This window comes from Pipra filicauda, unplaced genomic scaffold (assembly GCF_003945595.2).
Source record: "Pipra filicauda isolate LSUMZ 115617 unplaced genomic scaffold, ASM394559v2 scaffold209_size2725305_pilon, whole genome shotgun sequence".
In the NCBI taxonomy this organism is placed as follows: Eukaryota; Metazoa; Chordata; class Aves; order Passeriformes; family Pipridae; genus Pipra; species Pipra filicauda.
In genome coordinates, this window is record NW_024104320.1 from 2,327,533 (window position 1) to 2,342,359 (window position 14,827).

General features: G+C 42.8%; 1 protein-coding gene across 1 annotated transcript; it reads right to left on the reverse strand.

Annotated features, from left to right (window-relative positions):
* Positions 1–431: 431 nt before the first annotated feature.
* Positions 432–9,743, reverse strand: ADGRF4 (adhesion G protein-coupled receptor F4). Its single transcript, XM_027749233.2, has 8 exons — positions 9,639–9,743; positions 8,561–8,597; positions 8,253–8,413; positions 6,996–7,280; positions 4,896–6,260; positions 3,977–4,018; positions 3,839–3,898; positions 432–1,323 (listed from the first exon to the last, which is right to left on the reverse strand). Exons 1-8 carry the CDS (start codon positions 9,714–9,716, stop codon positions 1,318–1,320), a joined length of 2,034 nt encoding a protein of 677 aa, XP_027605034.2. The 5' UTR covers positions 9,717–9,743; the 3' UTR covers positions 432–1,317.
* Positions 9,744–14,827: the final 5,084 nt, after the last annotated feature.

The window sequence follows — 14,827 nt, forward strand, 5'->3', positions numbered from 1 at the left end:
CTCTTGTAACAAGACCACAGTTTACAAGAAAAGAAGAGAGGAGAGCCAGCAACAGAGTCCTGAGGAAAAGAAGTGTCTCATGGTCCAGAGCAGAGCTCTGCCCTCCACCCTCTCCCACCAGGACATCTGGCTGTGGGTTTTTCCATGGTACATATCACACACCCCACATTACTCAGTTCATCTGCCAGGGCATTTTAATCCCTCTTCAGTAAAGGTGTATTGATGACATTAAACTCTATTATTTTTATTAAAACTTCTATATCTCAAATGTATGTGAAGCCACATGGGGGTAAGTGATTTCTGACTCGAGTAATGCCAGTGAATACTACAGGGCATTTATCTACATGTTTGGTAGAGAAGGATAAGTACCACTTATTAGTAATAATGACAAAACTTTATTTCCATTTGAAACCATCAAGTCATCCTGACAACAGACAATAATGTTTCTATCAAAGCCTTCATTAGGAAGGGTTTCTCAGACCAAGGACAGATTTTCTACTGAAACCAGATACTCCATCTCACATGGAAAAACCATTTCCTTGCTTAGGACATTGCTCAGGAGATGTCCATCAACTGTTGATTCAACTCTGAAGAATATTCCAAGCTTGCTTTCCCACATTTAAAGAAGGAAACTGATTTATTTGCAGAGTCCTCTTTATTATTTGTCTCTGTCATTGCCTTGTAGGACAGGAAAAAGAACAAAAATTCTGTCCTAACAGACTAGAAAAGGGCTTTGTACAATTGCTCTGACACACAGGTACAGAGATGGAGAGAACAGCTGTAATGCAGCAATAAAGTTATGTTATCCATCAGTCTGAGAGGACAAATGGAAATGATGAACACAGTGACACCAAATAGAATCGGTTTTGTTCAAAAGACAGCCAAAAGTAGCTAGATAATGCTCAACATTTGTACATATTAAAAATTAAATAATTTTAGAACAGTTCCACATACTGTACAGTTCCATATTGCACTGACATAAAAAAAAAAAAAAAGAAAGAAATTGAAGCACTGAAATGGCAAATGAGGACAAACTCTCCTCACAGCAGTTTTCACAAAGGTGAGAAACAAGCTTGATGTATCAGCATGTTTCCTCCAAGGGTTGCAGCAACACTGATGGTTTCCTGCTCCTGACAGCAGGTTCGAGGCCTTTTCTCTTCTGGTTTTCATGATGCTTCCTGTGGTTGTGCTCCCAGACAGTGCTGTCCATGCTCCGAGCTGGTCAGACACTTCAGCTCACCTCAAACCAGGACTTCTGTGCAAGAAGTGCTCGTTTTCTTCTCGCTGGTCAGATCCACTGAAGACAACTGTCCACTGCTAGGACTAGGGAGAAAAAAAAAATCAGCAGGTCAGATTACAGATATCATTCATGGAGGGGGAGGGTCCACTTCAACCAGGAGGTGCTTCAGCATCCTGTGAGAAATGTCACAGGATGGTCAACTTCAAATCTGACCCAGAAGAAAGGCTCCTCTGAGTCTGGGGAAACATGAAACAAGTCTGCATACCCTTCTAGATGTATTATATCTCCACCATTAAACCCCCAGACACAGAGTCCCATTTTGGGCCTCTCACTACAAGAAGGACATTGAGGTGCTGGAGCAAATCCAGAGAAAGGCAACGGAGCTGGGGAAGGGTCTGGAGTGCATGTCCATGTGAGGGGCAGCTGAGGGAGCTGGGGGGGCTCAGCCTGGAGAAAAGAAGGATTAGGAGGCCTTATTGCTCTCTACAACTCCCTGAAAGCAGATTGGCTAGCCAGGCAGGGGTCGGTCTCTTCTCCCAAGTAACAAGTCATAAGACAAGAGGAAATGGCTTCAAGTTGTGCCTGGGGAGGTTTAGATGGGATATTAGGAACAATTTCTTCACTGAAAGGATTGACAAGCATTGGAACAGGTTGCCCAGGGCAGTGGTGGAGTCACCATCCCTGGAGGGATTTCAAAGACACATGGATGTGGCACTGAGGAACATGGTTTAGTGGTGGACTTGGCAGTGTTGGGTAATGGTTGGACTCAGTGATCTCAGAGGTCTTCTCCAAGCTAAACAATTCTATGATTCTGTGATTTTGAAACTCCCTGAAATGAGACTACTTTTTTTTAAATAACAATTATTTCAGGTGTGACCAACTTTTTCAGCTCTCATGAGTCAAACTCCATGCTTACACCCAAGTTTACAAAAGTGGATGACTAATATTTTCCCCCTCTGTTATACCATTATAAACACCTACACATGGTTTCTTCCACCCAGGTGAGTGACAACATCAACCCAAATTCTTAGGCACATGCAGTCACAGTTTCCACACCAAGTTTTGCCCAGTGAGATCACTTAATACTTTTATCAAACGTTGCTGAGTCACGGGACTAGTGAAATTTAGACCTGTTGTTTCCAGAATGTTATACTGGTGGTGACTTGAGAAAAACTTTAACTTTCAAACTTTCAGTCCTGACCTAAAGCCTGATAAGATGTGAAACACCTTCACTGTTGTTTGGATCCTCAATCTGTATAAGCAAGAAATGTAATCTCAGTTTGGGGCAGCCACAAACACATCCTTTCTTTTTCCTCTGCTGGGTAGGAAAACTCTTCAGCAGAAATTTGAGGCTTGGTGGTTTTGTTTGTTATTGGGTTTGGGGTTTGTTTTTTTACTTTTTTTCACTGGTTAGTTGTTTTGTTCTTTTTTTTTTTTTTAAGAGAAAACCTTCTGCAATGCATTTAAACTTAGCACATAGGGCTGGATGCAACTGAAAACTAAATTGGAGAGGTAGGATGCAGAGGAGTTAGAAGTTCCACAAACATGCAGCCTCTCCTGCCCCAAACAACCCAAATGCTGATATCAGAAGGGAGCCATCGTTTCCACAACCCCTCTATTTCCCCTCATAAATCAAGTATGTTTGCACACACTGTTAGTGAAAGACCCTCTGCAGCTTTCAATACTAGAATCACAAATGGATAAAAGCAAGGAAATTATTTTTTCGAAGTCCAGACTGAACTGACACAGTTTCTTTTGGCAGACAGCAGGAGTACTGTAGATAATTCTTGTGAGACCGCTAAAGAGGATTCCCTTTCATAAACACAGTGTAAAACCACTAAAGCCTTGGCACCAAAAGAAATCTGAGAACAACAGACAAAAGTTTTCCAGTACAGGTAGGAAGCACCAACTCAGTGATACCAACACATCAATTCTGACAAGGTTTTCCTAGGAAGCTGCTGAAACACAGTTGTTTCCTTAAGGTTTAAACATTTGCTTTTAAGGAACTGCCCTGATTTTTAAAAAGCCCTCAAGCTCTCATGAGTACACAACATCAACTGGCACCAAACACACTGTCTGGGCTCTGAATGGTTTCCATCCATCTGCTGAAAGCAGAACGATCCTCTGACATCCTAAAGCAGCCCTGCTGGCATACAGATCCACATTTTTGTGAAGGAAGCAACCAGGTCATTACATTGGGATTTTGGACTCCTAATTCTGTTCCTTCCTTATTCAGTAACCTTAAAGTAAATCTAATTTACAGATAGGGGGGGAAATGTCATTGGCATTGTGTATCTAAAGGGTTTGGACATGTACAGGTGAAGAGATTAGAATAAAATACCATTTTTAATTTTGTAACAACAGCAGTAGGTCACGTAGCAGTAACAAAAAAAGATCAATGGTCACTTCTGATATTTAGGAGCTTAATATCCTCAACATGCTTTTGAGATACATGTATTTCCTTCAGCAAGCATTTGCCTTAGAAAAATGTTAAACTAGGTAAGATGCAGTGGATGGTTCCATTCTTTTCACGTACAAATAAGAAGGTGTGTAAATTGGTAAATTAAGACAGTAACAGGAAAATAAAATAATCTTTACCTTTTCTAGACCCCACTTCCGTCTTGATGAAAGGCAGTTCATCCTTAAGGCTTCTCTTGTCTGTAGATTTAAATTAAAAAATTAAAGGGAACGGTTTCTCAGGGAGTAGAAAATGTTCATATAATCCAGAATAAGTACCTTTCTGTCCAGAAGTGTCCCAAACAACAGGATGAAGAATCCCTAAGAAATTGCAAAACCAGTTAACAAAACCAGCATAGCCACATGATGTTTCTTAAGTGCTTCTAGGTGTCATTTCCGTAAGGATAGACCTCATCTGCTGTCATTCAGGTAACAGCAATGCACAAAATGGGTTTATCCACCCGGGACATATGGGCTGTCTGGGAACATTAGGAATGGATATACAACCTGTGTTAATTCTCACTACAAACTGGACTGATGGGTTACATACCAGGACTTTCTCAGCCCACTCAGTTACAATCTGAATCAAGAAGAGCTAAGACAGACCAGATGTACAACAGTGTGTCAGGTAACACTGGATGTTAACACCAATCAGTTATTCAAAACCATAGAATCAGTCATGGAATAGTTTGGGTTGGAAGGGACCTTAAAGACCATGTTGTTCCAACCCCCCTGCCATGGGCAGGGATACCTCCCACCAGACCAGGTTGCTCAAAGCCCCATCCAACCTGGCCTTGAACACTTCCAGGGATGGGGCATCCACAGCTTTCCTGGGCAACCTGTGCCAGGGCCATCTTCAACAGCAAATGAGAATTTTCTGTGTATTCGTTAATTGATAAGGATGAGACATCTTTGCAGTTACTGGACATTAACTGGTGTATTTTATGTTTAACAGAAATTCATCTTCTTAATTGTTCAACACACTTTAAACCAACTATTTTGCCCTGTTACCCATCTACCTTTATTACTCTAATGCAGGATGCCTCGTGCATGTATTATGTAAAGGGGTTGAGTCAAAAGGAAGGCTTAGATCCTATTTTTCATGCACAATACGTGCTGCCAGTCCCTCTTTGACCTGATACCTTTATCCCAGGCTCAAAATCTGAGCACATACTATTCCTGGTCTCCCAGAGTTTACCTGGAAAGCATTCAGCAGCGCGAATGTGATGTGGAACGCCAGGGATCGGCTGTCAAGAATCGTGGCCAATCCAAACCCCCAGGTGAGACCCAGAAGAGGGGTCAGAAGGGCAACATTTTTGCTGATTCGGATCATGCTGCTCAAATCTTGTGACTTGCAGCCTTCTCCAACAGAGGATCTCCCAGTCTTCACCACAACCACCACCACCACCACCAGATTCACCACAATGATGCTCAGAGCAGGCACAACAAAGGCCAAAAGGGCTTTTGTCTCATACCAATTGAGCCAGCAGGCTCCACTCCTTAAATATCCATTCTTTGGTTCAGTGATGGCAACAGTGAGGACAGATATGACCAAGGGACATCCATATCCAATAGAGAATGCTGCAGCCAGGAACACAGATCTCGTTACCTTAAAAAAAATTAATAATAATCCATAGAGAATCAAGAGGCCCAGTGTAAACATCCAAAAAAACAAGGCAAGGTAGAAAAAGTGAAGGAAAAAAGTGGTTGCTACACACAACTGGTAGTTCAGGGCTGTATTGTGCACAATAGCTGCCAGGATGAACAAAACATCAGCAACGAGCAGCGACACAGCGATGTTGACCAAACAGAAGTGGCGCATGTAGGTTATTTCAGTTTTTGTGACGTGGTGCCAGACAACAGCCTCAATGACAAGGCAGAGAACCAGGCTGAGAATGGAAAGGCCTAAGCCCACCCTAGTGATGTAGTCCAGTGCCACGCTCCGCGGCGTTGCGGGGGACATCAGAATGGAGAAGGACTTGTAGGTCCGGCGCTGGTGGGAGCAGACACAAACCACGCTGCTGACGGTGTCCGACTGCGTCCTGCACGCCCGGCTGTCCCAGCGCCGCTCAGCAGAGTGCCACCCCACACACTGGGCCTCCACCTGCTCCAGCTTATTCACCTTCTCAAAGGTGAGCGAAACCCGCTGGAGCTCCTCCGGCAGAGCCACCGACAACACCATCCCGTTCACAAACCCGGGGTCTGACCGGGCGCTCTCCATGACGGCCCCGAGCGTTGGGAACGCGATGCTGATGGCCTTGGAAGCTCTGGGCAACTTCAGAAGCTCTTCTTCTGGGATCACCACGTGCCCAGTGATGTTGCCTGTGTTGTTGAACTCCATAGAAAAATCAAAGCTCGTTCCTGAAGTGTTTCTGTGTATGCTGTAGCCTTTCGTAGCGATGAAGGGCTCCTGCACACTTTCCGACCCGTTCCTTAGAAGGAGCTTCCCAGCAAATAAATTCACTGAGTCCAGTAATTCTGAACCAGCATTTCTGTCCCTTACAAAAGCCCAGTTGGAAATGATGGAGCTGTTCAGAATATGGTTTGCTATCCTGCTGTAGCTCTGAAACAAACATGAAAACTATAATTTATTTTTTTTATATTAGAAGAAACCAAATATTATTCCACTGGCAGAGCTTCCCAAAAGGCTCATTTAATTCATGAGTGATTTTTACAAAGGAAATATTCCTTCTGATGCTGAACATGCTCCCCATGATCCATCCCAGTCAAATCTAAACATCTCATTACTAGAATTGTCCTATCCTCTTCATATCATAGATCAAAAGGTGATTGGAGAAGTAAACATAAAGCAAAAAATCAGGACACTCTAGTTCTATTCCAGACACTGGCCCACTGTGCAGATCTGATTTACGTCACCCTTCCTGTATTTCTTCCCCCACCTCTCTGATTTCTGAGTTCATCAGGAAAAGATACCAGTTTCTGTTGTGCAACACATGACAACACAGCTGCAGGTCAGCATCTCCAAAGCTGCCTTCCCTATAGTGTCATACTTCAAAAATTAATTCTTCCTTGTACTGCTATTCCAGAGCTACAACAGCAGGTCCTGAAAACTTTTGCTTTTAAAGAAATTTAATTCCACAGTATATTTTCATCACACGTGAATAAATCAGTTTCTCTGACAACAAAACAATGGCCCACTCTGAAAACTCTTCCCAGCTGATGTCTGTGTGACTTGCAGCCACCACTTCACTGGACATTTTTGGCCAAAAGGACAAAACACTGTATAGATGCTCTGGAAACCTCAGCAGCACCTCCCAAAGCCCACAAGAGTAAATACCTGCATTTTTGCTCTAGTGACATTCTCTGATAACAGCAGAGAAATCTTCTTCAGCAAATCCACTATATCAGCTATGTTTCCTGGAATGGCTGGTGAAGACAGGATATCTGGGATGATGCACGAAAAATCAGCTTGGCAGCTCCTATTCCCATGGTCATCAGCACCAAAATGTTTTGGCCCATCTCCAGGCTTCCCATGCCCTGGCTTTCCTCCTGCTACAAAAGGAAGATGTTCTCCAGCAACATGTCCTCCAGAGCATGGAAGGAGTCCACTTTCAGATATCCTCTGGAGGGAGGAAAACACATTTGAGACAATTAATGAACAGAATGAAAATGAAGCTTCAGTTACAACCAGGTAAGAGGTCTGGTGCTGGGTGTGCAGGGAATGTGCCAGATGGACTGAAACCCAGAAGCAAAGCTCACCTGAGAAAACATTGTACTGGTACAACACACAAGAAAAGAGGGGCAAGAACTAAATGTAGTGCCTTATTCTTGAAGTGATTTAAGTTTTATTTTGTCCTTGAGGAGAATTTACCATGAATGATCTGATCATTACAGATACCGCTATTGCTCTTTTCTCAGGTTCATCCTGATGTATCCTTGTCTTGGTTGAGATCCACATGAGGAACATCGACAAACTGAACAAGGCAACTTTGTTTCTGAATTATGTTTCCACACACGCATTTCCCAAGTTTATTTCCTTTCACTTGATTTAAGATGGTGAAAGGACAAAAGTACAAGTCTGATGAGGAGCAGCTGAGGGAGCTGGGAATATTTAGCCTGGAGAAAAGGAGGCTCAGGGGTGACTTTACTGCACTCTACAACTACCTGAAAGGAGGTTGTAGCGTGGTGGGGGTTGGTCTCTTCTCCCAAGTAACAAGCGACAGGACAAGAGGAAATGGCCTCGAGTTGCACCACGGCAGGTGTAAATTGAATATTAGAAAAAATTTCTTCACTGAAAGGGTGGTCAGGCATTGGAACAAACTGCCTAGGAAAGTGGTGAAATCACAATCCCTGGAAGTGTTCAAAAAACATGTGGATGTGGCACCTGGGACATGGTTTAGTCATAAACACAGTATTAATGAATTGTTATGAGTTAATGATTGGACTTGATGATCTTAGAGGTCTTTTCCAACATAAATGATTCTGTGATTCCATGAAGTCAAAGCTTTGCTCAAGATTTAGAGGGTATGGAGGGACAGGGTGTCTTTGCAAATTATGAGCATAGGCCAAAGAAGGTGCATAACAGTTAACTCGCCTGAAAAAGGGACTGAACATCCAAGTTTGCACAAGCATCAGACAACATTTGCCACTTTCTGTCTTCACAGACGAAGCTTGTCTCCCCATGGAAGGAGGGAGAACAAGGCTGAATACAAATAGCTCCATTGTCTTGGCAGGGAATGACATTTATACAGGCATCTGAAAAATAAATCAAGCAGATATTGTTATAAGGTGCAAGACCTCATGGTCCTCATGGTCCATGAGGTGAGTATCGGTGGTGTAAAGTATTGATAACTGATAACAACTCACAAAGAATTAAACAAGATACATAGTTATTCACTGTACCTTGCTCATTACCAGTCTTTGATTCCCTACCGAGAACCTGAAAAATAAGAAGTAGAATATATGTTGAATATTTAAATAAATAACTAAAGGATGATTCCTTGGCACAAACCAGAAAGAGGGGAAATAGTCCTTTTGAGTCCAGAATGCAGAGCTCATGCCCCCTTGCTCATACAGACCAATTCAGAACTCACTACTTAGAGTTTGTCTCTCTAGATGAAACCTTCAGTTGGACCCTTCTACTGAAATGACACACCGAGGATCACACAACTCCAGCAGTTATTCCTTAGTCAAAAAGCCTCTGTTAGGCTCCAGTATTTCTCATGTTGATGAGAATACATGAATTTCTGATGTGATCTATATGACTTTTGCCATAAGACAGTGCTACAGTTGTACAAATACCATTATCTGCTTTGCTCCCCTCCGGACTGGGAAGCAGCCCCGAGGTCTGTGTGTAGAGCTCCTGCAGGCAGGAACACCTGCTGGAACTGTGTGTTGTACAGCCTGACACAATCCAAAACAGCTTCCATCGTTGCTTGGGCCATCATCTACAACCAGTCAAACCTTCCAAAACCTGAAGGGGGCTACAAGGCTGGAGAGGCACTTCTTACAAGGGGAGAGTGACAGAACAAGGGGGAATGGCACTAAAATGACAGAGGGCAGGTTTGGATTAGGTATCAGGAAGAAATTCTTTACTGTGAGGGTGGTGAGGCACTGGCACAGGTTGCCCAGAGAAGCTGTGGCTGTCCCATCCCTGGAAGTGTTCAAGGTTAGGATTCATGAGGCTTTGAGCAACCTGGTTCTCGCAAGCTGAATAGCAGGTTTTTAGCACTCCAGGAGTTGTGCTGGAGGTTCACTGGCATCTGGCATACTGAACATACTGAATACTTCAAAGTATTTTCTCCTATAGCAACAGGACAAGGGGTAATGGTTTTAAACTGAAAGAGGGTAGATTTAGACCAGATGAGGAAGAAATTATGATGAGGGTGGTTGCTCAGAGAAGCCGTGGTTGCCCCATCCCTAAAAGTGTTCAAGGTCAGGTGGGATGGGGATTTCAGCAACCTGGTCTAGTGGAACTCACCCTGAGAGCACTGTGTGGTGTGGCCAGGAAGAAGTGCACAGCCCAAAGGAGCAGGAAGCAGACCACCCTCACATCCATTGCTGAGCATTTGCTGCTTTCCTCCTGGAAGAAACATGTTAAAGAACTTTAGACACCATTGTTTCCACTTTTTGAACACAGTCTGAAAGCAGATAAACCTATGACAAAGACTGTCCTTAATGGGCTTGCAAGGTGGATTTGGGGCATTCATAATTTATTACCTTTACTGAGAATGATTTGTGAGCCCTTTCTTGAAAAAAAAGAAAAAAAAGACATAAAATCTGTCCAACACTGAAAGTTACTGCATTAATAATTTACTGTAAACCGAGAGCTGAAGAGCTTATTAAAGCAGTTCAGCCTGTGGGTCCCTTTAGAAGTGATTTAAGACAGCCTTGCCTCCACTCCGACACTGCTGCTCTCCTTGGGCAGTTCCTGAGGAGCCCCATCATGAGGTAAGAAACTTGGGCACTCAGGCCTTGGATATCAAAAACTAATAAACAAGGACTAGACCAAGTAAAGAGTTATTTCCTTTGCAGGTGGATTCAGACCTCTGCTCCCTCCATGAAGCTTCCTGTGGTCCTTGATAGAAGCTAAACATCCTGGGGTGCAACTTGCTACAGGCATATTTGTTGGAGGAAAATAATTCAGTAAAAGAAATTAAGGAAAAACAATGTTTTAGATCAAACCTGATTATTACATGCTTTACATGTCCAAGGCAAAAGCAACAGCTGCTCTGCATTCAAAAGAATTGAGACACTGATCTTCTATCACTGGATGTATAAGTAGATTAGGTCATTTACTAAAAAATAAAAAACATAAAACCAGTGAGCAAAACCACTAAAGCATAAAACAAATGCTCAGCTGCAAAGCAGGATGATTACTAGATTTCAGGAGATGGCAACAAGAAAAAGCTCATCAAACCACCATGCCTTGATAGGACCCACTCAATTTTCCCCCGACACATACTGATCAGCACAGATGATGTAAATCAGAAGCACAAAGGGTCCTGTACTGATGGAGCAGAAATGTGTTCTCCCATCCAGGAGACTCCAAGCTCTCACCATCTGACAGCATCAAAGGCCCAGGCACACAGCTGGCTGCTCCTTTCATTTGTGACATTTGTTCACACCTTTCTATGCTTTTAGGTCTGTGGGTTTATTACTTAACTGTGAAATAATCATAAATGTAGAGCTTGATGCACTGAATTTCTAAGCTAGCTCTAAAGGAGAGCCTTTTGACAGCCTCTTGAATTCAACTGCTAACTGGAAAAGCATTTTCTGGGTTAAAAGCTACAAGCCATTAGCTCTTGTAAGGAAATAAAATGGATATGGAGAAGTGAACCAAAATACTTGGATCAATATTGCCAAAGAAGGGGAGGCGGCTGGGAAACACCCACAGGTCTGAGGCAAAAGGTTGTATCAAATTCTTTCCTGATTTCTGCAGTCATTAATGTTGATTGTATGCTCATAGCCCTAATTCCATTTCACAGCTACAATCCTTGAGCTCATCATGTCTCACCATTAATTAATTCACATTCATTTTGTATTTAATCACTAATGGATCTCCACCCAGGGCTGTTACCTTTGAGTGAGGCAGAAATCTGGGACACCTCCAGGTATCTCAGGCTCACAGAGATACTGGCCCATGTTGCCAGTGAAACACTGATCTTGCTCAGCTGCATTGCTTGACTCATCATGGAAACCTCCCAGTCTCACCAATGCAAGAATCTGCCAAGGAAACCACTGTGCAGCAACAGAAGCTTGGAGCAAAACAAGTAATACAGCAGCAAGACACTGCCACTTTAGGAAAAAACAGGGATGTAGTGACACAGGGCCACATGAAAGCATATACAGATAGTCCTCTTCCTCCAAAGCATCCAATTATGGAACTTCAGACAGAGGATAATTTATCTCTTCTCATAAACTATCTACTCCCATTGATGCCTGACTTTTTAAGCAGTAAACATGTTAATTCTCTCTTCCAGAGGATTCTGTTTTGTCAGGACACAGGTACACGAGCAGCTGAGTTGTCAATACTCTCTCACATGAAAAGGATTTTCTAGTGAGAAGACACTTCCACACCCACAGGTTTCTCCCACCCAGCTCAGGAGACCGTCACCAGCTGCTGATCCTCCTTCTCCAGGTCATTTCAAAGCCCTCAACAGAAGGGAAAGAGCAAAGAGTGAGTGGATGGACAGTGGTTACAAGAGAGCAAAGAGCCTCTTAAAACAGTAAAAAGAAAGGTAAACTGATCATGTATTTAAAAAGTAATCCATATGCTGGTTAATGCATCATAGCCTCAAATTCAAATCCCTTACTCTGTCACTCTTGTTGGCTTAAAACTGAAGTATTTTATAAAATCCTACAAAACTATCCTCCTTGACTCTACTCCAAGCATGTTCTTGTTTTTAACTTCTGGCAGGATGCATTGCATGGCAGTCTGGCCCCACATGGGCACAGCTACCAGAGGGCTCTGCCCAAGCAGTGACAAGTGTGGCAGCTACACCCCCACACTGGTGGACCCAGGGTCTCTGGTTAAAGGGTTCTCCATCACCTGGAGTCACCTCTCTTCCCTCTCCACATGACAAACTATAATTAAGTTTACAGGGAAAGTTACAAACTCATGTTGTACAAAATTAAAATTTATAGTGACCTTGCCATAATTAGCTGGACAAATATATTTTCCCAAACAGTACAAACTTGCACTGTGTGTATTTAACATTTAATAAAAATACTAAATCCATTGTTACGGAACCTAATCTATTAGTTTTAGGGCTTGAATGGCCATGATCACTTGCCACTGCTACCATGCAATTTGAGGCTGCAGCAGGAGACTTTGGAGTGTTCAGCATGCTCATCCAAGCGTAAAAAGTAAAGTTCTTAATTCTCCCAGGATGGTATTAGTTGTATTTTAAAAGGAATCACACTTAAAAAAATTAAATGAAGCAAGTTCTGAGAAGAGTTATAGTTAACTTTAGCCATAAGAATACTCCACATTTTCTTAAAAGTTACAGCACCGTGATTAGAGACCAATTACAAAACTTCAAGAAAAAAAAATCAGAGGTTAATTATTTCCAAAGATGCAAAGAGAATGTAAAACAGATGAAGTAATTGCAAAGTAAATACAGCCACAGCAATTAAATGCATTTTAGATTATGAATGAACCAATTTCACAGACCACTGATAATTCCCAAGCAGTTCTGAAATAGTGAAGTTTTGTGACAGTACTCACCGTTTTCAGAAGTCTGGGTTCTACATTAAGCAAAGTTAACCCAGCCAGAGATCATCAAGGTATCAGAGATGATTGTCTAACCATTCATCTGCTGCCATCGTGCCCCAGTCTCACTCTCACAGCCTTACCCAGTGCTCCCTGGGAGCTCTGATTCAGTTGGAGTTTTCCCATGAAGAAATAACCTTGGGCACCAGCTGCTTCTTGTCTTGCCTGACTGGATTAATGTTAAGGAATCTGCAGATGACAATGAAGGTATTGCACTGCAAAATGACAAAACAAGTTACAAACACACCCACAGAACTGCCAGATTGCCACCTTTGCCAGGAGTCCACACTGATGAATCACACCCGCGTGGTTGGTACCCTTCCTCCTGGTGGAGGAGGCAGCTTCTGCTCTTCTGTATTTCACAGAACTGCAGAATGGTTTGGGTCAGAAGGGACCTTAAGGATCACCCAGTTCCAACTCCTCTGCCATGGGCAGGGACACCTTCCACTAGACCAGGTTGTTCAGAGCCCCATCCAACCTGGCCTTGGACACTTCCAGGAATGAGGCATTCACAACTTCTCTGAGCAAGACTTCTTAACACCCCAAAACAAAATCCTATCAAGTTAATGCATCACCCTTTATAAATCCAAGATGACACTGCTGACGGGAGCACAGCTAAAAAGCTCAGTGAGCAAGTAATAACCTTTTCTTTAGGGACACCTGATTGTAAGGGGTGACAATTGTCTGATGAACCTCATGCCATGGCCACTGCTGGTTCTCCTAAATATCACCTCACCTCCAACAGCCAGATTCCCAACAGCCAGTAACATACAGCAAATAGTTTATTGTAACAGATGAGAAATTCCTAAAGCTCTTCCTACTAACAAGGCTGCTTTCAAAGAGCTTTAGTCACTACATTTTTCCACATCCTTGCAATATGTTTACAGGGTTTCCTGAGATACTGTCATTTTGTCTGCTACCACAAATCCAAACATTCCTCAGCCACAGGAAAGTCTCCAATTTAGCTGAAAAGTAGGTATTATTTACTGTTCTGTTTTGATACAGCCAGTCTCACATCTCACATCAGCACTAAGTAGGAATTTAGCCAAGCACAATCATACACAGCCAACACAACCCACCTGGGAAGGTTAAATTACTTGTACCTGATACAACAGAGGTAGAGATGAATTTAAAAAAATACCTCTAAGTAAGAAGGGCCAAAACCCAATCATGTTGAAGTATGGACACCTGTTTTAAAAGGCTTCTTGCCCATGTCACCTGGAGCTGTGCTTCTACATACCCTCTGAACCCTTATGATGTCAAAACTGAATGCTCCTTGATTGTCAAACATCTCCTCAACCTCAGCAAGAGTCCTCTGAAGGACACGAAGACCAGCATCCTGCAACAGACAGACACAAACCTGCTTCTCCCAGGAGGAATAACTGAATTTGTGCTCCCGGGGGGCTTGGAAAAAGACTGAAACCATGACTTCCAGCAAGGGGGGCACTCCAAACCCTAAACCAGCAGTATCAGTCTAAGGCTTTACAAGCTGGTCGGGGTTGTTTGCATTCCTCAGGCTGGGAGGTGTGTGCCCAGACACCCAAAGGGAGTGGTTTGTCTTCTCAGCTCTTGCAAAATCCAATTACTCAAGATCTATGATCAGCTGCCACAATGCTGTGCTGTTTGATTTCTCGGAGATCAGAAACATCTCAGATAACTTTAACAGCAGCCAAAAGGCAGCTGTGAAAACCTGTTTTTACCATCCCTTTGAAAAGAGTTAACAGACTTCTGAAAATTTATGACTTTAATGAATACAAGGTATTTATTTAAAAGTTCAACAGATACTTTGCTACACAACTCAAAGTCGAACCTTGCATGACGTCACAGGTTTCCATCAGAAACTTCACTACCATGAAGCAACGTTAATGAAAAAAAGTCATCTTTGTGGAAAAAAC